Source organism: Camelus bactrianus, chromosome 7, assembly GCF_048773025.1.
Source record: "Camelus bactrianus isolate YW-2024 breed Bactrian camel chromosome 7, ASM4877302v1, whole genome shotgun sequence".
NCBI lineage: Eukaryota > Metazoa > Chordata > Mammalia > Artiodactyla > Camelidae > Camelus > Camelus bactrianus.
In genome coordinates this window covers 21,048,790-21,076,439 of record NC_133545.1, presented here as the reverse complement: position 1 = coordinate 21,076,439, position 27,650 = coordinate 21,048,790, and the positions used below count along the sequence as shown (strand labels likewise).

Here is a 27,650-nt window from a genome sequence, read left to right as displayed (position 1 = left end):
GTCAAGATTGGGCACCCTGTATACGTTCCTTGAATGAATGATTAAGTGAAATAAGCTCTCTGGGCTTTTACATCTCCCTTCCATGAGAGTGCAAATCAGCAATGTCCACTATCAGCATGCTACAGGGGCAGGGTGAGTGGGGGTCGTGTCTCGCAGCCCACCGGGCGCGGGGCCAGGTGGGAAGGCAGGCGGTGGAGAAAGGAGGTCTTTGGATACTACAGGGATACTAAGGACTGCGTTGGGCCACGGAATGGCCACTCCTAAGAGCGTCTCTGCTTCTGGCTTGGTGGGGGCGCCTGGAGAGCAAACGGATCAGGGCCTCATAGTTCGCATATCCTGGCCTCGGCTTCCCTCCTCCAGCCCTCAGGCAGCTCTGAGGCTGGGGCCCGCAGCCGCTGGTCCACGCTGACTGCCGAGATTGGGGTCGCCGCCCTGCTCCGTGGGGAGCAAAGGAAGTGTGAGCGTCTGCAGATTTGGAGGAAACAGGCTGGGAGGATTTGTCCATCTTCGTGCCTTTCCTCCCCCATCACCGAGCGGGATGGGGTCCTGACACACGGCGCAGAGGGGTCCCGGTGCTCAGCCGACTCTTGGTAGGACCCACTGCCAGACCAGGGGATCTGATCGCTCCCTCCGCGAGGGCCTTGGGGCGTGTCGAGGGACTTGCTCGCTCGGCCTCCCCGCGCCGGCCCGCCAGCTCAGGGTCAGGGCGCTCCGGAGGAGGGTTGGCTTCCGGGCGGCGGCGGGGGCGGCGTCAGGTGGCCGGGCCAGGCCCCGCCCCCTCGGCCGGCCGGCCCTCCCTCCGTCCACACGCGTGCCCGGCTACCGTCCCGGCCTCACGGCTGCAGCGTCTGCTCCGGGAGGCGGCAGCGGCTGCGCGAGAAGTCATGGAGGCGGGCGCCGGGGCTGGCGCGGGCGCCGCGGGCTGGAGCTGCCCGGGTCCAGGTCAGAGCGCCCCTCCCTCACCTCTCCACTGCCGCTCCTTCCTCTTCTCCATCTCTCCTCCCTCCAGACCCCCACTTCCTCTCCCCCTCCGCTGCCCCCACCTTTCCCTCCTAAGTCTTCCTCCCTCCATCCCACCCCCAACCCCGGCCCGGTCTCCATTTTTCCGGGCTGGGTCTTTCCCACACCGGCCGCATCCTCCCTGGCAGCTTCTCCCCTGAGCCGTCTCCATCTCGTATCTCCAGCCGGCAGTGCTTCCAGCCCTGGAGACTCCAGACCCTGCATCCGCTCTGACCCCGAAAGCTTCTAAGCTTGGGGCACGGGTTTGGTGGACGAAGTCCAGTGAGAGAATGGAGGGGAGGGTAGCCGCTCCGGCCCAGAGCCCCTTCCCAAACGCCCCTCACCCCCCCCCCCCAATAACCCCGTTCCCCTTCCAAGCACCACCTCATCCTTTCAGCCTCTTCTTTACTGGCTCCCGCCTTCTGCCATCCTTGCCCATCTCCCCTGTCCCCTCTGGGCCAAAGAGACACATCCTTTCCGTCTGTGCAAAGGAGACAAACCTGGAACAGGGGGTAGAGAGGAGGTTGGGCAGTGCAGGGCGGTGTCCCCGCAGGCCCAGCTTGAGGGGCGGCCTGGGAAGGAGAGTCACAGCACTGGGCAGAGTGAGCCATGTACTTCCACCGGAATGAAAACCCCCCAGGACTCCAAAGAGCTAGAAGGCGTGTCCTCATCCCCTCCCGCTGCACCCCAGCCCCCAGTTGCTCCTAGCATCCCACAATACCTCCTCTCTCCCTGCTCACAGGACCCACAGTTACCACTTTAGGCTCCTACGAGGTGTCTGAGGGTTGTGAGAGGAAGAAAGGTCAACGCTGGGGGTCCCTAGAACGGCGGGGGATGCAAGCTATGGAGGGTGAGTTTTCCCAAAAAGCTTTCTTTCCCTCCCCCTCACCCAATTTTCCTTCCTTCCTCCTTCCTCCCTCTGACCCCCAGAACTCTGAGCCAGGACACAGCCCACCCCCCAGTTCAGCTCAGCCCCCTCCATCCTTCAGGCCTGAGCTCCAACCCCTCCTCAGGCCTCAGGCTTTGAGGGAAGTTCAGGGTACATCCCTTTGGGGTCCTAATCACCAGCTAACCAGGTTGTGTGTCCCGAGGGAGCTGCCAGACAGAGAAAGAGGCCTTGTTGGACAGAGCTTTGAAGCAGCCTTTCAGCAGGGGGTTTGTTCTCACTGCCTCCCGACCCAGATCCCAAGCTGTCTCTTATTTTCAAAAGCAGAGAAGTGAGCATGTGTATTATCTTTCTGGTGCCCCCACCATTAACTTCGAATGGAAGCCTTGTGGCTTTGGTTTTCTAGGCTAGCTTACTGCCAGAAAGAGGGAGCCCGGGAGGGGGACAGGTGAGAAGGCCAACCTCCCCACCACACCCATGCGACTTGGCAATTGCTGCCAACACCAGGACCCTAGAAGGATGTTGGTCCTATTTCCAGAACTTCCTGTGAAGGGTCCCCAGGTCCCTATGCACACTCAGTGTGTACAATCCTGCTCCCCCAAGGGGTCCCAGATGAACCTTAGGTTGTTGTTATCCGACAAAGACAGACCAGAGATACAGAATTTTAAAACAAACTGTTGCCATCCAGACAAGATTTTGCTGTTTAGAGGAACTGCATTGCAGCAAAGGAGGGGGTGATCGCCAGCCAGAGGCTGGGAACCAGTACACCCCAGTTTCTTAATGCATTAAAATGTCAGGCTTTCTTTTACACATAAGAATAACCTATGACTTCCTCCCGAAAACTGCCTTGTCAGGGGAAACCTCCTGACACTCAGCAGGGAAAAGAAAGGTGAACCTGGTAGAAAATTTCAAAAAGACTATTCGATAGAATATATTTGAAAGGGCCCCAGTGATTGTCCAAGTAAAACATGGAGAATCATTTAATTCAGATGTTCTCTTTCTCTGTCTACTGACAGGCAATGCTTACTTATGAAAGGCTAATTTCTCACAAGCCACCTGGATAATTTGTAAACATTCTACAAACCCCCAAACTGTAATTCTTGCCCTATTTGGCTTAAAGACACACCCAGTGTCTGAATCCTTTCTTGACTACTTGTCTCACCACCCAGAGATGAGGACTGAAGAAGCAGGTATCTTTGTGTAAGCTGCGCACAGCTGAGCCAGCATCTGGCTGCTCAGTTTGCCCCAAGGCAGTACTAGGAGGCCACCAGGTGCAACACTGGTCCAGAAAGGGCCTGGGAGGCAGAGGGGCTACCTCCACCTGAAGCTCACACTTGAGGAGGACTCATCTTGTGCGCAGGTCCTGCCCAGGGGCTCCTTGGGGTGACACAAGGTGGCACTGTTATACCATCTCTGCCCTGAGATAGTGAGTTGGAAGGCCCTTGAAGGACTGTGGAAAGGCAGCTGACCCTTACTCACTGGTGGGACGGGGGTCTCTCCTAGGGGAAGTGTTACTCCCAGCTCTCTATGAAGAGGAAGAGGAGGAAGAAGTGGAGGAAGAGGATGATCAAGTGCAGAAAGGTGGCAGTGTGGGCTCCCTGTCAGTCAGCAAGCACCGAGGCCTGAGCCTCACGGAGACGGAGCTGGAGGAGCTGAGGGCTCAGGTGCTGCAGCTGGTGGCGGAGCTGGAGGAGACCCGGGAACTGGCAGGGCAGCATGAGGACGACTCCCTGGAGCTGCAGGGTGAGTGCCTGTCACGGAGCCGGAGGGCCTGGGCCTGAAGGCTCTGTGCCCACTGGATTCCAGGCCTGATGCCAGCTCCCCCCTCACTGCAGGGCTCCTGGAAGATGAGCGGCTGGCCAGTGCCCAGCAGGCAGAGGTGTTCACCAAGCAGATCCAGCAGCTCCAAGGTAAATCCTTGCACTCGGGTGGCCATCCCAGGACTTTTGTCTTGAGGGTTTGGCTGAGGCATAGCAGACAGATGGAACTGAATTCAGTACTTTCTCCTCATTTTCTTCTACTATTCTCACCCTTTTCTCCTTGTCTCTCCACCTTCCTCTTTAGTTCGTTTCCTTTCTTTATGCATCTCTGACTCACTCTTCTGTCCTCCCCTTCCCTTTCTTGCCCTCCCATTTCTCCCCCATTCCCTGTGGTTAACTCTCTCCTTTTCCTCTCCTGCAGTCTCTCCCCTTCACTCCTGCATCCCTTTTCCTCTGTTCTCTTGGTCAGTGCCAAGGGTAGGTAGTCAGGGTTAAGTTCCCAACCAGATTCCTTTTTCCTGCCCCTCCAAGGGCACCATGGGAAGAGCAGTGAGCCAATGAGAAGTAACTGGAGGGGACTCTGTGCATGTTTTAAGGGAAGCAGATGAGGACTCTTCTCTTGCTACCTAGAACCAAGCTGGTGGCCCCAAAAGCCCTTTCTTCTAACGCCCACATCCCTTTGTCTCTGGGAAGCAGCAAGGCAGGCGTCCCACATTCCACAGCACCGCCAAATAAAGAGACAGATTTTGTTACATCTGTGGGCTTTTGGAAGGTTGAGGGGAGCTGCCCTAGAAAACTGCAGGGACTCTCCAGGGAGAACTGAGATCAAGCCAAAAAAGAAGTATAAATGGAGAAAAAAGGAAGGCCAGGAAGCAGGCCTAGAGAGGAGCAAGCCAAGGTGGGGGAGGGGGAGGGAACGAGAAGGGAAAGAAGATGTAAGCAAAGATAGATGCAGGAAAAGTAGACAATAAAGGGGCAGGGAGGAGGGGGCAAAGGAGAGAAATGGCAAGAGCTGTGTTGCACAGGGAAAGCACGTGAGCATTGGTCTCAGACCAATTCTTGAGCCCAGCTCTGCCACAAAAGAGGCTTTGTGATCTTGGGCAAGTCACTTTTATCTTCTGATCCTTAACTGTAAAATAGGGCTAATTTATGTGCTTTATCAACCATTTACTGAGTGCCTGTATACTTGGAGGACCAGTTATGAACAAGACAGACTGGTTCCTGCCCTGATGGAGAGTACGTTTTTACAGGGAGAGGCAGAAAACAGACAAGCAACATTTCAGGTGGCGATAAGTGCTATGAAGAAAATACAACAATATGATGTAGAGAGATGGGGTAAAATGGAAGTTTATTTTCGATAGGATAGTTAGAAAAGTCCTCTTTGAGAAGAGGACATCTGAGCTAAGACCTGAGTAATGAGGAAGATCTGAGGAAAGCGCACACCAGGCAGATGGAACAGCAACGGCAAAAGCGCAAAAGGCAAGATTGAGCTTCAGGTGTTTGAGGGACAGAACAAAGGCCATTGTGGCTGAAGCAAAGTGCATGTGGAAGATTCTGGTAAGAAAAGAATTCAGATTACAGAATTCAGGTTACAGCCAGCTGAGAGGTTTGACTTTTATTCTAAGTTTAGTGGGAAAACATGGGAGGGTATTAGCAGGGCTGGAAGGACATGATCCGCTTTACATTTTTCTTTTCATTATGTTTTTTTTTTGGATAATATTTTTTACTAATTTTAAAAAATAATTCTTTTTTTTTCTTCCAGTTTTTTGAGATATATATTGTATCTCTGTAAGCTCTGTATACTCTTTTTTGTGGGGGGAGGTAATTAGATTTTTTTTTTTAATGGAAGTACTGGGGATTGCTAGGCATGCACTCTACCACTGAGCTATACCCTCCCCACCTGATTTACATTTTAAAAAGAGCACTTCAGCTACTGTGTGGAAATTAGATGAAGGGAACAGTGAATCTGATCAGCAAATTATTGCAGTAGAGATGATAGTTGCTTGGATTAGAAATGGGGATGATTTAGAATATAATTTGAAATTGGAGCTCTCAGGACATGATGAATTGGATTGGGGGGGGGGTAAGAGAGACATGAAAGATGACTTTGCCCTGAGAAACTGGAAGGATGGTGGTGTCATTTACTGGAATGGGGAAGACTTGACAAGGAAAAAGATTGGGGGCTAGGGGAACCATTTAAGACATGTTTTCTACATGTTGAGTTTCAAATGGCTATTGACATCTAAGTAACTATACTAAGGAGGCAGTTGGAAATACGAATCTAGAACCAGGGGAGAGATCAGGGCTGGAGATACAAACTTGGGAGTCATTGGCACATAGAAGGCATTTGAATTCATGGGAGACCACCGTGAAATCACATGGAGAGATACATAGAGAGAAAGGGGTCTAGTCCCAGAGATACTCCAGAATTTAAAGGTCCAGTAAAGCAGGAGAAATGAACAAAAAAGACTGAGGTAGGAGGAACTACTGAAGTATTTGGTGACCTGAAAACCAAGAGCAGAAAGTGCTCCAAGGAGACAATGATCAGCGGTGTCAAAAGCTGCCAAGTCGAGTAAGATGGCCTTTGTATTTGGCAAGACGGAGGGCTGTGAGACATATCAGTGAGAATAAGCCTGTTGTGTTGGGATTGAAAAGGAAAGGGGAGGTGAAATGGAGGTGAGTACCCCTAATTCCGATAGTCATGTTTTGAAAAGAAGTAGAGAAATAAGGGAGACGAAGTCAAGGGAGAGCTTTTGGTGTTCTTTTTTTGAGATGGGACACACTAGATGATCATGTTTGTATGATGAAGGAAAGGATCCAGTAGAGTATTAGATCTCATCTAAGCGCGAGAGTGGCGGTGGGGGCTGGGGTGGGAACTGCTGATCTGGTGAAGGTGCCCAAACTCCAGAGTCCTTGCGCACGGGCGTTGCCCGTTTCCGTCAAGAGGGGGCGCACGCGGCCTCAGAGGTAGCTGGTGTTGAGAGGCCGTTCCGGCCGCCACAGGCCCTCGGGGGCCGGGACCGGCCGGCGGCGGGAGGCCCCCCAGAGAGACCTCTTGCGGGGGGGCCGGCGAGATGGAGGCCATAACCAGTGAGTGAGAACTGACCTTTCCGCACCAGCAGCCCAGCTCCCGGGCCCTCAGCCTCGCCCCGACGGTTCCAGCCCCACTGTCAACCGGCGCCAGCTCTTCGGAACCCGGGTCGGGTCCTTCCAACTCCCAGCCGGGGCTCGCCCCGCCCGGCTTCCAGATAAGACCCTCCCTCGGGCCTGCCAAGTCCAGTCCCTCCGCTCCTTTGTGTTTCTAATTAAGAGCTTTCTGAGGCTGAGGGCGACCTTCCAACATTCCCCAGCTGATCTGAGAATGTCATTTTTAGGGCTAGATCCCAGAGGACAACCTAAGGGAGATTTGAGCCGTAACATCAAGGACATAGTGGGGAAGTGGAGGTTGGTCAGTCTCCCGACAGAAAATCCACCCAGGCCTTTATCCTAATGGCCGGTTGACTTGTGTGTCTCCCCAACTAGACTGTAAGCTCCAAGGGGCAGACCTTCAGTAGTGGAAAGAGCAAGGACTTTGTTTCCTTCAAATAGGAAGGAAGTCAGAGAATCTAAGTGATGTTTGGGCTTGGCACAGAGATGATGATCAATTAATACTTGTTGAACAGACCAAGAAGAGGAGACAGCTAGGATGTTTGTAGAGAAGGGAGACTAGCAAAAGATGTGCACCTGTGAGCTTGGCTGAGTACAGCAGACCTTCCCCTTGCCCCCGAAACACCCTGTCCACTCAGCATTTGTATCTGCAGTATGTCCAAATTTTTCTTCTCAAACATCTATGTTCTCTTCTCTCCTTTTTTTTTAATACCCAAACATGTAATTCTGTACCCATGATCCTCAGTAAAAGTGTGTGGACTAGCTAAACCGCTGCCTCATTTATCCATGAACATAGCAAATTATTTATTGAGTGCATTATGCCAGGTTCTGTGGCAGGTCCTGGTGCTGTGATGGTGAGTGAAACAGACATGTTTCCTGTCTTTATGAAGTTTACAACCAAATGAGGGGAGACCAATGTTTTATACACACACACACACACACACACACACACACACACACACACACACACACTGCGAAGTACAAGGCGCTATGAGAACATTTAATGGAGGACTTCGCTGAGTTTTTTTGAGGAGATGGGAGAGAGGCTAGGGAAAGTTGAAATCTGAATGGTGAGTAGAATGAGCAGGAGTTGGGGGCAAGGGAGGGAGACAGTGCACCTTGCAAAGAGTTCATGGGAAGGCCCTGAGCCTCCCAACCCAATCCTCACTAATTCCCTACTCCTGACTCCCAAATTTTGAATTCTTTATTGGTGGCAGTTGCCTTTTACTCTCTCCCCACTTTTAGGTTCTCCTGATCCCAGATGGGCACCTGTGTCCAGAAACCTTGAGATGCTCCACAGATACTGAGAACTCTTATACGTCTCTTTTGTAAATTAAAACCTATTATAATATATAGGCTTGTTGTGAAAATCAAACAGCTGGTATATATGATGTGGGACGTTAAAATCCATGTCGCATGCTATCTCGTTCCTCAAAAGCAACTATGATTTATGGTTTGAGACATAGATCCTACCATGCCTTTTTCTGTCTTTGTATATTTGTGTTATATATTATACATACAAATTTTTGGCAAAAATAAGATAATACCTTATATTTTACAGCTCTTTTTCTTTCTAGTTAGTAAATTATGGAAACCTTTTCATGTCTTCTCTATGGATATGCCTATATTCTGTTTAACCTTCAGTTTAAACAGTCCCTTACTGATTAGCATCTAGGAAATACTGATTATTTTCCCATGTTTGGTTATTATGTAATGAACTTATATTTGAATTTCAGCTGTGAGTTCTAAATACACATTGTTTTGGGGCCAGTACTTACATAAGCAGTTCATGGGGGATCTGAAGCTCTGTAGTTCCTAAGCTCCCAGACTGAATGGATGAAAATAGTCTGTGTAAATTATTTTAGTCAGGGACTTTTTGGAGAGACTCAGGGCATCAGTAAAATGCTGTAAATTAGGTTTGGTCTTTAACTGTCAGGTGATTTCTTAGAAGCACTTAATACTTTTTGTCTGCAGTAGCCCAAGTTGTTGCTTTTGATAAGCCTCACAATGTACTTTTCCACTGTACCTTACAACATAGATTCACTCTGTTCCATTCTGAGGTACTCCCTTTATTCCAAACCAGATGAAGCTATGCTTCTCTGATGGGGTAGAGATCAGCTTGTCAAGACTTTATAGATAAAAGATAAATCTGCCTTTGACTTTGTGCCTCTAGAATATGGTAGATGAGTTCACTTATCCTCTTGACCATCTCAACCTTTGGGCTTTGCAGGTGAGCTGCGGTCTCTACGGGAGGAGATTTCCCTGTTAGAGCGTGAAAAAGAATGTGAACTTAAGGAAATAGAACAGGAGTTGCATCTGGCCCAGGCTGAGATCCAGAATCTGCGGCAAGCAGCGGTAGATTCTGCGACTGAACATGAGAGTGACATAGCCTCCCTGCAGGAGGATCTCTGCCGGATGCAGAATGAACTCGAGGACATGGAGCGCATCCGGGGAGAATATGAGATTGAGATCACCTCCCTCCGTGCAGAAATAGAAATGAAGAGATCTGACCCATCCAATAGTTTAAGTCTCTCAGATTTCTCTGAGATGCAAGGTATGAGAAAGCAAGCCCTCCTCACAGTCTGTCAGTCAAATCAAGCAGAGGGAGATAGTGTGCAAGAAGATGATGGCAGTTGGGCTTAGGTCATGAATTAGGAATGTCTAGGAAAAAACCTCCAGCTTAAATGCAAAACTGTAAGGGAGAAGAACTTACCCTGATGTCACATAACCAGTCCATAATAGTGTAAGAAATAGCACCATGGGGATGTACCCTGAGAATTCTTCCTCGGAGCACCATTGGGCATTTGTTGAACTGCCTATGCTACAACACTTCCTGAGAAAGTTTCCAGTTCTGGGATGGGAGTATAGGGGCCTGTCACCTTAGAAAACTCTTCCCGCTGCTCTGGCATCGTGCTGCTTTGCCTGGGCACTTTCTGGGGGGGCTCCAGTCCTGCTCCCAGGTCCCAAGATGCTAACTTTTAGTTTCCTTTAGCCTTCTCAAGTAGAAGCTTTAGGGGCAATAAACAGGAGCACAAGACAGCTGGAGAGAAAGAGAGGTTATTTCCAGTATTACATGAGGTGCTCAAAAACTTAGAGCTCTGCTCTCAGACAGCGAGTCTCCCAGCTAGTTGCTAGGATTCATGACATCAGAGAGTTTGCCTTTATTCTGAGGCTAGATTTATGATCTGGGTATAATGGGAGGCCCTGTACTAGGCCAGGTCAAACAGAGGCAATCAACAAGGAATCAAAGAACTGCAAGTTTCCCAGCTATAACAAGCCTCTCAGAAGAGCCTCGGAACTGGTGGTACTAAGAGAGGGAGGTCAGAACAGTGGAAAGGCTTGGGCTGGAGTTAAACAGACCTGAGTTCAGAATCTCAGCTCTGCCAATTAGCAGGATGAGCTTAGCCTGCTTATTATCTCTCTGACCTTCAGTTTCTTTACCTGTCAAAGTTGATTAATAAAACTTTACAGCTGGATGGGATCTGGAACAGGAAAAGGACCTTAGGGAAAATGTACAAAAAACTGAATAGAGTGTAGAGTTTAGTTAACAGTAATGTACCGGTGTTGATTCCTTAGTCGTGACAGATGTCCTCATGGGAAGATGTTAACAATAGGGGCAACTAGGTGAGAACACTCCCAGGGAATTCTGCACTATCTTTGCAACTTTTCTGTAAATCTAAAACTATTCTAAAACTAAAAGTTTATTTAAAAAAAAAGAAAGAAAGATAGAAAATCTTATAGGGCTATTTTGGGGATTAATTGAAATACGTAGTGTGTTGAAAGGACTCCAACACAACTGAATCCGAGGCTGGAATCAAGTCTAACACTTAGCACATGGTTGCTTTTCATTAACGATTAGTTTCCTTCCTTCCTTCTGTGGTAATCGGCAGTATGTCGAGGACTTTTGATTGGAATAAAGAAGGAACATTAGAAGTGAATTTCAGGGTGTTGAATCTTACAGCAGGTAAGAGAGGCCTTGTGTTCTAATTAGAGCAAGTTAGTGTTCTTTCAATATTAGTATTCTGAGAGAAATCATGAAGAAATAAAACAAATTTGGGTGTTTGTATTATCACAACATTAAAAATTATTGGTATGTGGAAGTAAGGGACACGTGCTGGGGCATTTCAGCCAGATCTCTGCCGATGCCTATGGATAATTTGTGGGTCTGGTTGGGGTGGGCTTTTTTGACAGCAGATAACAGATCATTAGAATTCTTGACCACATGCAGGCTGATGTATTCCATGGTGATAAAGGAAGTAAAAGGACATCAGAAGGTGAAAATGCTCGGGTTGTCTTTGAAAGCCCCGCACTGGCAGTGTAACATCTGGCAGTTCACATCTCTCAGCTTTTCATACTAAAAGTGTAAGAGGAAGCTAACCATAAACAGTTGAATGGAAACTTTAAATGCAGTAAGCCAAAAACTTAATTAAACCCATACAAGCTCCTAAAATCTCAAGACTGTCTTGGTTGGGGTTTTGAAGATGGGCACACAGGGCAGATCTTCTGGGAAGATGAAAAGATGGGCAGTTAACTGAAAGAGGACAGAGACCCATTGCAGTGTGGAACTTTCTGGGCGCTGTCGTCTAAGCCTCTGTAGGTGGTATCTCTTCTGTCTTTAGAAAAAGAGAAAGTATTCAGTTTTCTGCAGTCAGATTTCTAGGTAAGAAAATGGGGGACTGGTCATCAACGTTTCCTCCTAGGAGCTCACCTCTCTGCCTGTCCTCTACAGAAGAGTTGCAGCAACTGCGGGACCGCTACCACTTCCTGAGTGAGGAGTACCGAGCCCTGCAGGACAGCAACAGCAGCCTCACCGGGCAGCTTGCAGATCTGGAGAGTGAGAGGTACAGCTGGAAGTCTGGGGGCTCTTTAGGACTGGGCTCTTCCCTGAGTAGAACTAGTGAAGGCAGATACCCAGGCTAAGAGCGTCCCTCTGCTCCTGGAGAGCTGGTCCTTTCCATGGTCTCCAAAGGATACAGATATTGCCTGGAAGCTGGCCTGGGGATCCAACCCAGTTGTCTCTGGAGTAGAGCCGAGTGAGTTCTGAAATTGAGTTTTCTTCCATTCTAGGCATTACGTCTGGTTTGCTCTGCCCTGGAGTAGATGAGAAACAATTCCTTTGTTGTCCTCACAGACTTGATTCAGTCTAATGGCATAGTGCCTCCAGATCGGAGCTGGCTTGACTCCAGGCCCAGCCTCGAGCCCGACTGGACTAGCACTCTTACAGAGTCAGACATGCCTTTACAGACTGAGGTGTTGGGGACTTTTTCTGTAATCTTAGAAGCGTGTTTATTTAAGAGGTAAATCACAATAAAAGGCTCCTTACTATCTTTTGCCTAAAATGAAGGCATCAGTACCAAGCACACTTGGTAGGTGATGCCAGACAGCTCTCTCCCAAACCTGGCTCTGGGGTTCTGGATTACAGGACGCGAAGAGCAACAGAAAGGTGGCTGGAGTCCAAAACGGAACGGAGTACGATGTCAACGGAGTCTCAGACTTCAGAAGCGGATTTCCTAGAGCCTGATCCTGAAACCCAGTCTTTGCGAAAGCAGCTGCTGGGAGCTGAGGAGCAAATGCATGACATGCAGAACAAGGTAGGGGAAGGCAGGTGCCCTTCAGTGCCTTGCTGTCACCTCCTCCTGGCCTGCGGCAGAAACATCTTAGACACAAGGCTGACAACGGAGGCATGCGCTATGGCAGGAGCCAGTATCCTGGTGTCCCGCTTGCTTGCCTGATGTAAATATTCTAGTAAAAGGAATGCTGTGCTCTGCCCAAGCCTGTTCTCTGAGGGCATACGTCACCTTCAGTAAATCAGCCTTCCTGTTCTGTTTCCCCCACAGTGTAAGAAATTGTGTTGTGAGTTGGAAGAGCTATGGCATCATCGTCGGACAAGTGAGGAGGAGCAGAGGCGGCTGCAGAGGGAGCTCAAGTGTGCACAGAATGAGATGCTTCGGTTTCAGACTTCCCACAATGTCACCCAGGTAAACACTGACGGGGAAGGGCATCAGGGGAGGGCAGAGGGCCTACGAGGAGCCGCCGCTTCAGGGGAGGATGAACACAGAGGAAGGCTGTGCTGTGCTGACTCTTGCCCTGCGACCAGGGGCACAATCTACCAGAGAGCAGTTGGAGAAGTCATACAGCATTGCATTCTAGAAATGGTAGTCGCTGTTGAGCATCTGCTGCAGAGAAGAAACCAAATCCTAGGCCTGTGGGAGCTCCTCAAGAGGTCTGCGTCTGGAAAAGAACCAGGCTGGTCTGGAGAGGGGTCTGCTGACCTGTGAGAGTAACGGTTCTACCTGCATCCTCCCCACCACAGAACGAGGAGCTGAGGAGCAGACTCTGTGCCCTGCAGCAGAAGTACGATACTAGCCAGGATGAGCAGAATGAGCTCCTGAAGGTGCAGCTACAACTTCAGGCTGAGCTCCGGCAGCTCAAAGTCACGAAACCCACAGTCATAGAAAGCCAGAGTGAGAAGGTAACAGCAACCCCAGGTGAGGGGCTGCTTAGGTGCCAGGAGGTTTGGGGGAAGAGGGATAAGAGGAGAGAGTTACAGTAGCTCCAGCCACCACCTGTGCAGCACCACAGGTGACAAACTCCGGCCACCCTCGAGTCTTCCATTAAACAAGAGGACAACCAGTAAGTGCTGGGCAGGGAGAAGTGGATTCTCAGACTGTCCGTGTCTGATAGTGGCTCAGACAGAAGAGTGAGTGGGTTGAGGGTCCCAGAGGTCCTGCCCAAGGCCCCCTCCACCGCAGGAGTTACTGTGCCGGCTCCAGAAGCTGCAGCTGCAGTACCAGAACATCATGTGTGAGAAGGACAAGCTGCTGGACGTGCAGCAGCAGCTGCGGGAGGACCTGCAGTGCCACGAGGCAGAGGTGCAGCACCTCAAGGGCATCGTGGCCTGCTTCCAAGAGAGCAGTGAGAAGGTAAAAGAAGCTTCAGATGAGGGAGAGTGTAGCATGGCAGACTGTCCTATAACAGGACGAGTACACGGGAGAAGGGGATGGTAGGAGTTCTGTGGAGCAGCTGTCGTTGAGGGGGATAAAAGGATGCTTCATGGAAAAGGTGGTGTCAGATTTTAATTGATTTGATTTTAAATCAGAAAATCAGCCTATGAAAAGGAAGCCCTTTCCCTTCCCCACATCCCCAGGAAGCCCCAGGTCTCTGTGTAGAGCCAGTGAGGGATTGGTCCATCTCAGGTAGCTCCCATGGGGATGAAATTGGAACTGGAAAGGACAGGGTAGGATCCCCTTAGTCCCTCTTGAGAGGAGAGAGTGCAGCACCTGGAGCTCCTGGGATGATGGTGGGGTCTGCCTCCCCTACCCCAGAATGCAGAGATGCATGCCCAGCTGCAGGAGATGAAGCGGCTGTGCCAGACCAGCACGGATGCGCTGGAGCAGCAGAAGCACATGTATGATCAGCTCGAGCAGGACTTCCTGCTCTGTCAGCAGGAGCTGACGCAGCTCAAGACCACCCAGCCCATCCCAGAGGACAAGGGAAAATATGCTAATAAGGTAATTGTAATTAAGAGAGGTGAGAGCTCCTGAGCACCGGAGAGAGGAGGTATAGGCCCAAAAGGTGAAATCATCCAACCAACCAGGAAGCTTGATGGGCTTCCTGTCCAATCACAGCTGAGCGTGGAAAGCCAGGAAACAAAGGCGGATCCCCATGCTGTTAACTTTAAAACTTTGCCCTGACCTTGACTTTGAGGCCAAGCCACGGCTTAGTAGAATCTGGATTCAGTCTGAACTCCTGAATGATCCCATGTATGTTAACATTTATAGCTTAGAACTATCTTGTCATTTGTGGAGAAGAACATATATAACCACGATTGTTAGAACTAGAAAGAAAAGGTCCAGTTTTCTGAGGCAGACTGCAGATGCTCTTGTCAGAAGGTGTGGCCTGTGCCCAGAGTGCTGATTGGGTATAAGAAGGACTTAGACTTTTCCAGGATTTATTCTATGACTTCAGATTAGTTAAAATTGTAAGCTTGAATTCTAAAGTTGAGCAGAAGACCATTCTCATCTCACTTTCTCTTAGTAAAAAATTCTTGTCGTGGTGAATAAGGCCTTCCTTCCTCAGTTTCCCTTTTTTCCATAGGGTGTAAAACGCAAGTCATTATCAGGTAGCCTTGTTGAGTACTTTCAGCTCCTGATCGCTGCCAGGAAATAGAATGGTATCAATGATGAGGAAAAAAAAGCACAAGATCCTCAAAAGATGATAGAACTAGTTGCCTTCTGCCAGAATACTCAGTAGCTCCTGCCACAGCCGACAGCAGGCTGTGTCCCCAGGGAGAGGCCTTCAGAGGACACAGAATTGGGGAGGCTGTTCAGACCACCCCAGTAGTTGTCTGTCTGCATTTCTACACCCAGGCTCCCTTTTCCTCCTCCCCCAACTCCCACTCCATTTAGAGGCTCCGGGGGCCCAGACTTGCTCACCACTTCTTCTCCTAGTGGACGAGACTGTGGGGAGGGAGAAGCATGCTGACACACAGAGCCAGCCTTTTCTCTAGTCCGAAAACAGTGCTGAGATTAGTTCAATATTAGATTTGGGGTTTTGGAATCAAGGGGATGATTTTGTCTTCTCAACCCAAATTCAGCAGTAGCTCGTATTTTTCTGAAGATTTTTTAAAGCTGGTTAAAAACAAAAACAGGGAGAAATCAGGGTAAAAGTAAGTCCTTATTGGTAAGGAGCATAATTAGTTGTAGAAACAACTGGCGATAATGAGAGTAACAGGAACTAGAATTCCCTGCAGGGTGGGAAAATGGTATGTACCAGAGGAAAGGGAGGTGAGGAAATGAGAAGGGAGGGGCGTTGATAACACTCCCTCGCAAACTGCCCTTGGAAGGGACCAGGAGGCAGAATATAGAGCACAGCCAAACAGCAGTGCCGAGCAGCCTGCTGGGGTTCTCGTTCTGCATCTAGGGCGGTATGAGTGCAGTATGGTTTGGGGTGATCAGTCTAAGGTGACTGTACAGGGAGGGAGACCCTGGTGAATCGCTAGAGAGAAGAGAGCACCAAGTGTTCTGGTGGCCGCACAGTGCAGAGAAACACCAGGGAGCCCAGATCCCCGAGTCACCACCCCTCCACGCCCCACCCCCTCCACAGTGTGATGCACTGCTCTTCAGACTGACAGAATTGCAGGAAAGGTACAAGGCCAGCCAGAAGGAGATGGAGCAGCTGCAGATGGAGCAGTGCGCGCTCCTGGAGGAGCAGAGGAGGATGCAGGAGGAGCAGGGCCAGCTGCAAGAAGAGCTTCACAGACTCACGTTCCCGATACCCAAGTCTGGTCTCTTCCACAAGGTAACCACAGCCGGGGACGGCTGCTCACTGTGGAGAAGCTGCTTTGAGAGGCTTCCTAAGTGTCACTGTACTTGGGAGAAGTAAAAGGGTAGGGGTTGAACTTTTTCTTTTCTTAACCAGCCTCTCCTTACTTTCTCACCGGTCTCTTCAAACAAAACAGTTCCGTATAGCTGATTAGGATTTTCATCTTAAAATACATCATATACTCTGAAATCTGTCCAGCATTTTATATTTAGATATTTAGTCCATCTGGAGAAAATGTACTTGAAAGCACTTTGTAAACTGCAAAACACATCCAAATGTATGAGGTCATTGCTACTCAACCAGCAGGTCTCCGTAGAGGGATCCCCACCCACCACCGCCAAACCCAATCCCAGATGGGCTGTGCAGAACCAGCTCAGAGACTCTCAAGGGGAGGGTCCCCAGTAGGAAGGAGGCAGAGGTCTTTCCATGTAACCAACACAGTTCCTGCCCCTTTCCTTCCACTCTACCTCACAGAGTCAGGAGCTTCTTACAAAGTTGCAAGACCTGTGTGAACTACAGATGCTCTACCAGGGCATGCAGGAGGAGCAGAAAAAACTGATACAGAATCAAGAATGTGTATTAAAAGAGCAATTAGACCTGCATGGAGCACTGCAACATTTTAAGGAGTCTGGTTTCCGGGAAGTGTTGGAGAATCCCAAGGATTCCAAATCACCTAAGTCCTCAAAATGTGGTCATAACAAGGTAACCATAGCAAGAGGCAGGGAGACAGTTCTGAGGGCAACAGCATGGTAGGGAAAGGGGGCTCCACTGAGGGGTCAGAGTTTGGAAGGCCTGTTTGGCCAGGAGTAAGGACGAAGCTAAAGCCCTGCCCTCTCAGCCACAACCACTCATGGCTTTAGCTACAACCTTAACTCCTCCCCCAGGTGCATCTCCAGTTGAAGCGCTGTGAATGCCTAGAACCCAGATGACCTGGAAGTCTGTGATCTCCTGATAATTTGACTCAATCCTTTCAACATCTCATTTTCCAGGTGTATTTGGAAGTAGATCAGCTTAGTGTTTGTTTGGATTCCTTAGGACTGACTCTAAACTTTTCTCATGTGCTGGTTGATAATTGAGAAGTACATTTTCCAGTGATTAAAATCTATAACCTTTTTGTGTCCGGCATGAGGCACATCTGGGGCCATCCATTTCCAAGGGAAGAATTCCTAGCAAGCGGGGTTCTTGGTACTGACCGTACTATCTTCATTGGAACTTTGTGGCAATGACAGCAAGGTCAGGGGGGTTAGACTAGAGAATCGATGCGTCTCAAGCACCAGCAAGTCCTGCCTCTAAGGTCACACAGGTGGAGATTTCCAGACAAGTCTATTCAGGGTTGGGGGATGCTTTTAGTCTTAGGTCTCAGTAGGGGAAAGGAAGAGCAGGTAGACAGTTTCAATTTAGGTGAAATCTGTCCATTCAGATATTAGCCAAGACAGGCAGATGTAGGGAGTAGCGGAAGTCCAAACTGTGAGATCGGGTCAGATTCCAGGGGCATCAGATTTCAGCCTGGATAGCACAGAGACTAGGAACCAGGTATAAAATATTTCCTTAACCGATCAGATCTCATCCTGGGCCTCAGCAGCCAAGAAGAAATATGCCCAGAGGCCAGATTCAGGATTGAGGCAGGAGGTATGGGAACTCGTAGTGAGACCTTGGCTCCAAGTCTGCATCTTCTGAGAAAGGAATTCTTATGCTCACAATTGAGTCCAGGACTGATTTTAGAATTGGGGGGTGAAGGAGGGGACTGAGCCCTAAAGTTCAGGATAATGGGTACACCTGACTGAAAAGAGGGGGGAGGGGAGGGAGCCCAAGTGATCTAGAGATCCACCCAGCACAGCTCCAAGGAGAGAAGGAGTTACCAGAGTGTAGAAACCAGCAGAAATGGGAGCCTGGAAATGGTGGAGTATCTGCCCTGGGGAGAGCTTCCCCAGTGAGCAAGGAACTCACATGTTCAGTTACCTGTAGGCTAAGTTGAAGACCTAGGCTGTGGTGAGACAGGAGGGTAGGTGTGCAGTTCTCTGATGTGTGCTCGCAGACATCCGCACTAGGAGGGGTGCAGCCAGGAGGACCACAGTGTCTAGAGTAACCATGACGTTTCGCCACCCACTCCCGGCAGTCCAAGATGATCATTGCCCAGATGCAGGCTCTGCAGGAGATGTACGAGGCCAGTCAGTTCGAGCAGGAGCTGCTGCAGCAGGAGCAGGAGAGGCTTCTAGAGGAGCGGAAGAGGCTGCAGGCCGACTTGCAGCTCTGCCTGGAAGAAATGCAGCTGTTCCAAGTCCAGTCCCCATCAATAAAAATGAGCCTTGAGTCCTACAAGAAGAGTTACGGTAGCACGAGCACCAGCAGCGAGAACTGTCGCACGAGTTATGGTTGTAATATTGATGACGAGGAGAGCTATCACAAGAGTTACATGAGCAGCCAGGCCAGTAAGGAGAGCTTTCTCAGGAGCTACACCAGCAGCACCAGTACCACCGACACCTACGAGAAGAGCTACCGCAGCAGCAGCAGCAGCGTTACCTGTAAGAGGAGTTACGGCATCAGCAGTAGCTCTGACACCTGTCACAAGAGTTACATCAGCAGCAGCACCAACAACGAGGTTGCTGAGCCTGAAGATATGGAGGTAAAAGTAGGCAGATGGCAGGTCAGACAGAGGGAGAAGGTTCTTATCTTATTGAGAGAGAAGTCACGGGGGAAGGGTGCAAGCAGTGAGGTGGGCAGTGGCCTCAGAGCTGAGCTGGGTTACTTACCAGAAATAAATGTGGCACTCTGCCCATCTCATACAGAGATTCTCCATCTGGATGGAGGTATGAGATTCAGGACTTGTCCTCAACACAGTTATGGTGCTCTTTACGGAAAGAAATACAGTATTTCCCCTGGGCAGCTTCGGATCCTTGTGGCCGCTGTTTTGCACCCCAGAAAGGGCCTAGCACAGAGAGTGGGCGGAGGGCAGGTGCTCCTCAGGGTGCTGTCATCGCCACTACCACCACCACCACTCCCGCCCTCCACAGCACTTTGAGGACATGGTTGCCAAGGTGTTGGTCAAGCTGCAGGGAGTGCAGGCCATGTACCAGTTCAGCCAGGAGGGGCACAGCCTGCTGCAAGAGCAGATGAAAAAGCTGCTGGACCAGCAGAAAGAGCTGAAGGAAGAACTGGATGCCTGTGAGAAGGAATTCAAGGAGTGCATGGAATGCCTTGAGAAGCCCGAGAAGCCCGCTGGCTCTCAAAATGACAAGAACGAGGTAACTGCTTTCAGGGAGGCAGGGTTTCTTGTAGGAGTCCCTAAAGCCAGAGGAGGACATAGCCATTTCAGAGAGGCTAAGGAGAGAGACTGGAGCTCACTGCCAGCTCTGTATAGTTGCCCACCTCCTGGTGAGAGGGACAGAGCAGGAGCTGAACCCCAGGAGGCTGGGCAGTCTGCTGCATCACTGATGGACACTTCTCAGGCCCCCACTGTGCTGAGATTTACTGATCACCAAGACTCCTTGAATGTTTTTTTTTCCCCTTTGCCATGTCTGTTCTCTCTTTCACTCTGTATCCTAGAGCATTTCTATAGCATTGTATTTTTTTTTTAACCTGCCAGTTTTCTTTAGTTATTTTCTATGTATTTGCCTTGTCTCCTCAACTAGATTGTAAGCACCTCAAGGTCAGGTCTATGTCTTCCTCTTTGGGATCTCATAATGCCAAGAAGAGTGCTCTGCATACACTAGGAATGGGACAAAAGGCATTGTCTCTGACCCAGATTAGTCCACAGTCCAGTGGGGGTCACTGTATTCATGGGAGAGGTTCAGAGAGCAAGCAACACATGAGCCTAGGTGGCTTAGTATCAGTACCTACCAAGGAGACCATGATGTGCTGCCAGAAGTCAGGAAAGACAAAACCAGGGATTAGGGAGCAGAGTTAGAACTTGCCTCTGTTTCCAGGGTGAGGCGGGGAGCCCAGATCCAGTCTCAGGCATATACAACACAGTTCCTTAGGCAATGGTACCTATTAGAGAAATAGCTTGGGTGAAGTAGGAGTTCCCATCAAAAATAACTAATAAAGTGTAATAAAGCCCCGCAGCTCAGACGGGGGTAGCCCTATATTTATTCCCCAGACAGATCACTGTAAAAACATAATTTAAGCCATCCTTCTTTGATTACGTTAGATGTAAATTATCAGGTCTTCAAGTTAGGGAGAACCTCTCTGTCAAACTACTTTGGAGGCTCATTTTCCACAGTTTAATGTTTTCTGTATTGTCTACTTCCTCCTGGGCTTTAGCAGGGACATTTCTGAGGCAGTGACCCCCAGGCAGGGGCCAGACTGATCACGCAGGCCCAGCTGCGGGTAACTGGCCCTCCACTACCAACAGATCAGAGAACTGCAGGCCAAGCTGCGGGAGCTTCAGCTGCAGTACCAGGCTAGCATGGACGAGCAGGGGAGGCTCCTGGCCGTGCAGGAGCAGCTGGAGGGGCAGCTGCAGTGCTGCCAGGAAGAGCTTCGCCAGCTCAAAGAAGGCAAGGGCAAGAATGGCTATAAGAACATGAACAAGAATGCCAATGGGGTCAAAAATAAAAAGGTGGCCAAGCCAAGCCTGGAGAGTTCTGAGGGCAACTTTGAGACCAGAAAGGTGAGTAGTGACCTTAGTAGCCAGATAAGCACGATGTTAAAAGAGATCCTGGGAAGAAAAATCATCTCCACCATGCTGACCAGGGGACATATTTGTAGAGAAGATTTTGGGATCTCTAGCAAATTTCCATCTTAGCAGTGATTTGGAGATCCCTTTTCTTGTGAAGTCAAGGAGAGAGTGGGATACAGACCACTCAGACCTGGAGCTACAGCCCCAAAGGACCACAGCCCCTAGGCTGTATGGCCATTTAAGTTAGCCCAAAATAATTTTCTGGGCCCCCTGTTCTTCCTGGGTCACATGCCCAAGGGAAGGACCAAATGGATGAAAAGAGAGGAACTAACTTAAAGCATTTGTGTACACATAGATAGAAGAGGATTGGATAAAGTGGGAGTCACCATGCAGGGGTAGGAAGCAGCAGCTGAGGTGCAGAATCTGCGCTCTGGGAGCTGTCGGAAATAGCTAATAGCCAGAAAGATGCATAGGTCCAGAGAGGCTGGGTGTGACTGCCCTCCACACTGCACAGGGACATCAACTCAGTCCCGGAACACAGTGCTCTCTCTGCACGGTGACAAGCTGGGAAGCAGCGTGTTAATGAGACAGTTCAGCATTATTGTGAGGGTAGGGATCTTCACAGGTAACAGCATCCCCCATCCTGCCCTGCCTCCGCCCGCAGAGTCTGGAGGTGGTGCTGTACTACAAAGCCAGTCACATGGCTTTAGACGATCTAACAAAAGAGGAACAGAAAGAGAAAACAGAAGAGGAAAAGAAGGAGGAAATCGAGGAGGAAATGAAGGATGAGTCCTGGGATGAACTAGTTTCTGGATCACCAGATCCTAGCGAGGTTAAATCCGAAGAAGATCAGGAGGAGGGAACCAAAGAGTTCCGCAGCCAGGAGGGTAAGGAAGACGACGACCAAGAGGAGGATGACGATGAGACTTCAGAGGGAAGCAACTCCCTCAAACTTTCTGAGAGCAAAAAGGTAACCGCAGCCAAGGCTGGATCACATGGGAAATGGGCTCTGGGGCGCAAGTGCCCAGTGTTCGGGGTGACCCAGCCTTCCGGGGAAGGTAGAGACAGAGGTGGGATTGGAGAGAGCAGTCTCTCCGAGGGAGATGGCCGGCTGAGGCCGAGTTGCTGTGGAACTGTTGCAGAGACCAGGGTGGGAGCCAGGGTGGGCTGGTTGGAGTCCTTCCTCCTTTCGTGTACATGGTAGCCCTCGTTACTTACTTCTGGAAGGTTCTTTACCCTCCCCAGCACTGCTCGAACGCTGCTGACAGTGCAAGGCTTTCTTCAGGGTGTTTGTCAGCCTGGGAGAGTCATCCAGGCCTGCTCTTCTGAGGTGCTTTGTTAGGTTGACCTCAGTTGCTGTGAAGGGTGTGGGGATGATGGTGTTGCCCTCTGGGCCCTGTATACTACGGGGCATGTGGGTGGGGGCCACGGACAATCAGAAGTGATAAAATATTTCTGTCGGTACAGCAGGGGTGTTGGCCAGTCTAGGGAGACAGCCAGAACCTTAACCCCTTAGTCACTGGATCTCCAGAGGTTGGGGTGGGAGTATCTTGGGTAATGTACCAGCGGTACAAAAATATTTCTGTATTTTAACAGCTGGTACATCTTAGAGGTGCATACCAGCTGAATCCCTGCCCTGGTTGAAGTTAACTGGGGGCTCTGATTTCTGAAGAGTTTGTACTTCCTGAATAAGTCCTCAGTTTACAGTACAGGTTCTTTGTGTCCCTCTAAACACAGGGGAAGAAAATGTCTCTTGTGGCGGGATGTCCCACTCAACTCTCAGGTTATTTGGAATTTCCCAGCAGTTCAGTCTGCAGCCCTGGCTAAGGACCCAGCATGCATTTCTCTGTTAACCTTGTGGCAGAGGACCATTACTGAGGATGTGAAAAGTAGGAGTAACTACAGCCCCTCCCCCAGTATTCTGTTTCTCTGAATTCTTCATATCCCACCACATGCTGGTTCAGAGCCTCATAGATTTGCTTGCCTCAGGTGCCACATTTCTAAACACCAGACCAGGTTTTTCTACTTCCAAGTCAAGCACATTCCTTGTGTCTGCATATGGAAGTGTCGCTTTGCCTCCTGCAAATGGGTCCTGCATCTTTTACAGGCAGCTCTAATGGCATATGTGTTACCGCCTGCAAATTCAGTTTCTCTCTGGACGACTGTTGCAGTCAAGAACTAACCCTTCTCCATTGTTAGCTTGTTTTAGTGCATTCTGTCTCACAACGACAGCATCAGACTCCTAGGGGATGGTAGAGACCAGAGCCCAGAGCACTGAGACTTGATGGAAAGCAGCCAGAACACGTGGCGAACAAAGGGCCAGGTGGCCTGGCAGGAGGCTGCTCTTCCTAGAGTGACCCAGGCAAAGTATGTGTCCTACTCATCTGGAGAGCACCGCTCTACTCCCTGGAGCGCCACTTTTCCAAAGTTTTACTGACATACAAGAAAGGTCTAGGTGCAGATAATCCTTGCTTGACAAAATAGGAGAGAGATATGACAAGCCAGAAACGTGGACCTAACACCCAAGTTGGACCTAAGCCGCTGCACAAGCAGTTCAGTTTTGCGTCTTCCGCAGGCCACCAGGGGGAAGACCCAGGCCAAGCAGCAGAGAAGAAATATCGCTGCTCTCGCTTACCTGCTGTTTAACCTCTTGATCTCTTTCTCTTTTCCCTTTGTTTTATCATCTTCATTATCTGTTGGATTCATGTGTGTATGTCTTTTTGTACCACCTCTCATCTCCTGGTCTCTCCTTGTGCCTCTTTCTCATGTGATATGTTGCAGCCCTCCCCTGCCCCCGATCCCCCCATCTTCTCCTTGCCTCTTGTAGGCCTGGTGGTCATATCGGCTTTGCTCTGGTGCTGGTGGGCTGAGACGTCGTCCTAACGCAGGTACTGGTATTGCGTCCTCTCCTTCTCAGGGCTAGAGGGAGGGTGCAGGTTGCCCTGGCCTCTCCTCTTTCCCTTTTCTCTCAGCTGCTTGCTTCTTGCTTTTGCCGATTTATAACAGGTGATGGTCAGGTCTGAGTTTTAGCCCTGGCTTTCCTTGGGCTACTGCAAAGCCCATGACATCTCAGAGCATATCTTTGTAACACACAAGGTGTTGGAATGCCTGCTGTTGACATGGCTTGAGTTTCTGTCTTCTGGCTGGGAAAAATTTGGATGGTCCCAACACTGTGGCAACTTTCAAAGCTCCCTTGACTACTGATGAGCTGATGTCTGTCTGCAAGGCTGGCCTGGCTGCTCTTTGTCTTTGTTTAGCCCTAAAGCCAAGCTCTTACTACTGTGGCTACCCAGGATGGCAAAATAAGGAATCACTGCCTCCCTCACTGGCTGAGAGAGGAGGTCTGGGGAGCTGTGAGCCCCATGGTCATTTGTATGAGGGCAGCTTCAATTCATCATCTTTCAGCCTTGGCATCAAACCCCTACCATGTTACATACTTACTACTGAGCAGTTCTCTGATTTGGGGCTTCTGGTCTCCAAAAAAGCCAGATCAAGAATGCCACATCCCTTTTGAGGCCGGATTCAATTGTAATTGGCTTCTCACGCTGGGCTTTCTGGAGAGAATGTGGTATTGGTGAAAAGTTTCCACTAACCAGAGATGCCGTGTTCTCAGGGAACCAAACTGATATATTCTGGGCACCAGTCCCATGTAATTGGATCTGTCAACAGGACACCAAATTCAGAAGGTGAAATGTAGTCTTATGGCCCAAGGTAGAACCCTTCCAGAACCCATAAACTATTCTCTCTGGGCCTGTTTTGGCTCTTTTCTCATGTTTCTCTTGCCACTCCCATGTTCCCGCCCCTTCTTCTCACATCTCTGGCAACGGAGTGTAGTTGGTTCAATGCGTAGGTTCAGAGTGACCACTGAAGCATTTCTTGGTAGCACTTATCACTATTTCCTTTTTTCCTCCTCACTTTTTTTCTCTTCAACCCTTCTCCTTTCTTCTTTTGGACATTCTAGTTACTAACAGCAGTCTTTAACTCCTTTAGTGAGAGGGATCTCTCCTTGTACCTGTTCCTCCCTGTACACTCCCAGATTTCTGAGTCCCTATGGGATGAGACCCAAAGCATTCAACCATAACCTTTGACCAACTCAAACCCAGCCAGGCCTGATCAGAGGGGGAGAAAGGAACTCTTGGGGAAGCTTGTTATGCCCAGAGCCTGGCCATGCCCCAGTGTGCAGCTCCCCATCCAGAAACTGCGGCAGCAGAGTAGGATAGAATGTGTGGCGGACTCAAGTTGGCAGAGAACTTGGGTGAGTCTGTTTATACTTCTTATAGCTTGGTGCCAGTGGGCAAAATACATAATCTGAACATTAGTTTCTTCAAATGTAAGCAATGGATGAAAAACCTCTGGCTTCCTCATGTGAAGAACAGATGAGTTCATGTATGTGAAAATACTTTAGAAACGATAAAACACCACATAAATAATAAAAAGAGCGTACCGTACATTTACGTAATGTGTACTATGTGCTGGGCATGTTCTAATCACCTGATATGTTTTAACTCATTTGATTCTCACAACAACCCCATGAGGCAGCTATCATCATTTTATATGTGATAGAACTAAGGCGTAGAGAGGCTAAGCAATATAGCTGGTAAATTGTGAATTGGATTCTAAGGACTTAATATCAGCAACAGGCAACAGATAAAGTTCCAGTCCTGTTTCCGCTTACCATCTCTCCTCATTCTGAGCAGTTTTCCTTGGTTGCTTCCAAGTTATTAGGAAGACACTACACAGCAGCCTCTTCCTGCAGCCTCAGCTCACCCTCGCTCTGCTGATAACTAGTATCACATTGCTAACTTATTTCATGTGTTGTTTATAAAACCCCTTTGCACATGGCATATGCTAAGGGTCCTCTCGCCATTCTCTGCCTGTGTTGATTTTTGGATCCAAGGCAGAATTTTCCATTCATCTCTATTAGATACATAGTTCATTGTCCACTGTTTTCACTTACGAAGTTTTTTATTTGTTTGTTTTTAATCTTGACTCTGTGGTTTCAAAATGTTCACTTTCGCTACCAGCTGCACCTCATCCTCAGGGGTGACAAGCCACCTACCTTCCCATTCTCACCCATGTCACAGATGAGGATGAGCCTCTAGTACCGCCTCTCCAGGCTCTCATCCAGCTCACTGGTCACTTAACAAATGGTCATACAGCAGATGGCCATCTTCCTGCTCTTGTTGCCTCATATTCTCTCCAAGGAGTTCATAAAGAAAATCTTGTCAAACACCTTGATTAAGTCCCCAAATGTGATTTCCTTGATCTGTCAATTTAGTGACCAGTCTGAAAGGAAAGCCTGACGCGACTTACCCCTTGGGGATACCCAAACCTCCCCTTTCCTCAGCAAGTGTAGAATCTCACCTCTGCCCCGTGTAAAGGGCACCAGCTCACATCTATGGGCTTCAGCTCCTTCCTTTCTTAAGAACATCAGACTGACGTTTTTAGCAATGCACTTTAGGATGTAAGCATCTGAACATGTAAATATTTTTTTTAGCTCCCTTTTCAGTTATTTTTCTCACATGAATTACTCTGTATATGCGCCTCCAACATTGTTTTGTTTTCCATTTCATATCTTCTCTTCCTCTTAGTAACTATTCCTACAAATGCAGGAAATTTTCTTTGCTCTTTATGCTTGGCTTAGAAATTCTCTTTTCCGATTACTCTCTGAGCTAATGCATTCTTAGTATGTCCTTACCTAAAACCATCCTTTTGTTACTTTATACCATAGCTTATGACTCAAAACTCAAATTCTGTCTTTCAAGTAATACAGTTAAAAAAAAATACAACTTCAATAAAACTTTCTTTAAAAAAAGAACACAAATAAGAACTATTTCCCCAAGTATATGTATTTTCTTGTCAATATTTCATGATGTTCCTTTTGTTGTCCCATGAATCTGTAGGATTTCCTGTGGTCCACAGAGTCTGGGAGGCTCAGCAACTCTAGCACATTTCCAGGAAGTCAGTCAACACACCTGGTAACCAGGGGTGTTTTAATGACCCTGGCGTTTGCCTCGCAGGGCCAGTGACCAGCTTCCTGGCTTCCAGTTTCCTTGAACCAGCACCATTCTCCACAAGAGGTCTGGGCTGCCTCAGAACCTCATATTTGCCTGCACTCCTCGGTGCACTTTCTCCACTTCCCCCACAGTCTGATCATCCTCTTGCCTCTGAGCTCACTTCTCCTCTGTCAAGCTAATGAGGTGCTGCTGCTTTTCCCAAGGGCCCAAATTTACGCTCTTTTTCTTGCCATGCATCGGATCCTTTCTTGTTGCAACCATTTGGATACCCTGCAGTCTGCTTCTGAGCTTGCTTGTACACACAGGAGCTGCTGTTCCTCACATTCCATGGGCCATGAATACAGGCAGCCACCTCACGTGACATACATAGTGTTGTTCCAGATATCAGTGGTGCGGGACTAAGACCCCACCATCTCCAGCAGTTACCCAGGAGGTAAGAGAGACTGGACCATGACAGGATGTTCCTGAAGTATCTTCCCAGCACCAGTAGGCAGGGGCTCTCTGGCTTAGGGAAGGGTTCAGAAGGCTGGGCACTCACCATTTGTCTTTGGTCCCCACAGAACATGTTTGGGATGTGGAAGCCTATGGTGTTCTTGGCTCTTGCAGCTGTGGCTCTATATGTGTTACCCAACATGCGACCGCAGGAGACAGAGTTCTGCCTCATGGAGTGATGGCAGACCTGGGCCAGCCGAGGGGGCAGATCCCCAGTGGCCACTACACTCAGCTTTGGGCAGGACACACTGTGCCAGAGCCCCCACCCCACCCGTGTGTTCCATGTGTCCCCATCTCCTTAGCCTCAGCCACTCAGGCTGGAAAGGCTCATGGGGAACTGCTGGCTCCCATCTCCTGCCTTGTGTAAGAACCTGGGTTCCTTGTAATTAAATATCAACTGAATTACA

The 27,650-nt window shown here is 49.2% G+C and overlaps 1 protein-coding gene across 13 annotated transcripts; it reads left to right on the top strand.

Moving 5' to 3' along the window:
• Nucleotides 1-725: 725 nt before the first annotated feature.
• Nucleotides 726-27,650, top strand: CCDC136 (coiled-coil domain containing 136). Of its 13 annotated transcripts, none has more exons than XR_012508100.1 (19): nucleotides 744-942; nucleotides 1,742-1,849; nucleotides 3,389-3,628; nucleotides 3,721-3,795; nucleotides 9,023-9,346; nucleotides 11,522-11,633; nucleotides 12,215-12,383; nucleotides 12,630-12,770; nucleotides 13,106-13,264; nucleotides 13,545-13,715; nucleotides 14,118-14,303; nucleotides 15,898-16,092; nucleotides 16,591-16,818; nucleotides 18,233-18,739; nucleotides 19,128-19,358; nucleotides 20,468-20,725; nucleotides 21,399-21,704; nucleotides 22,934-23,101; nucleotides 27,312-27,445. XR_012508100.1 is itself a non-coding variant. In XM_074367111.1 (19 exons), exons 1-18 carry the CDS (start codon nucleotides 885-887, stop codon nucleotides 23,615-23,617), a joined length of 3,570 nt encoding a protein of 1,189 aa, XP_074223212.1. In that variant the 5' UTR covers nucleotides 744-884; the 3' UTR covers nucleotides 23,618-23,622; nucleotides 27,312-27,449. The 13 variants fall into 13 exon arrangements, 12 of the variants coding, with proteins under 12 accessions (XP_074223217.1, XP_074223212.1, XP_074223206.1 ...); XM_074367111.1 differs by lacking the exon at nucleotides 22,934-23,101 and adding an exon at nucleotides 23,516-23,622 and having other exon boundaries at nucleotides 27,312-27,449; XM_074367105.1 differs by lacking the exon at nucleotides 22,934-23,101 and adding an exon at nucleotides 23,562-23,622 and having other exon boundaries at nucleotides 749-942; nucleotides 27,312-27,650.

What these genes read in the sequence shown, in the direction of transcription:
- CCDC136 (XM_074367105.1), top strand. Translation starts at nt 885, where the DNA reads ATGGAGGCGGGCGCCGGGGCTGGCGCGGGCGCCGCGGGCTGGAGCTGC. An exon ending in TCCAAGAGAGCAGTGAGAAG is followed by an intron (nt 13,716 to 14,117) that starts GTAAAAGAAGCT and finishes CCCCTACCCCAG; the next exon opens with AATGCAGAGATGCATGCCCA. An exon ending in CTGAGCCTGAAGATATGGAG is followed by an intron (nt 18,740 to 19,127) that starts GTAAAAGTAGGC and finishes CGCCCTCCACAG; the next exon opens with CACTTTGAGGACATGGTTGC.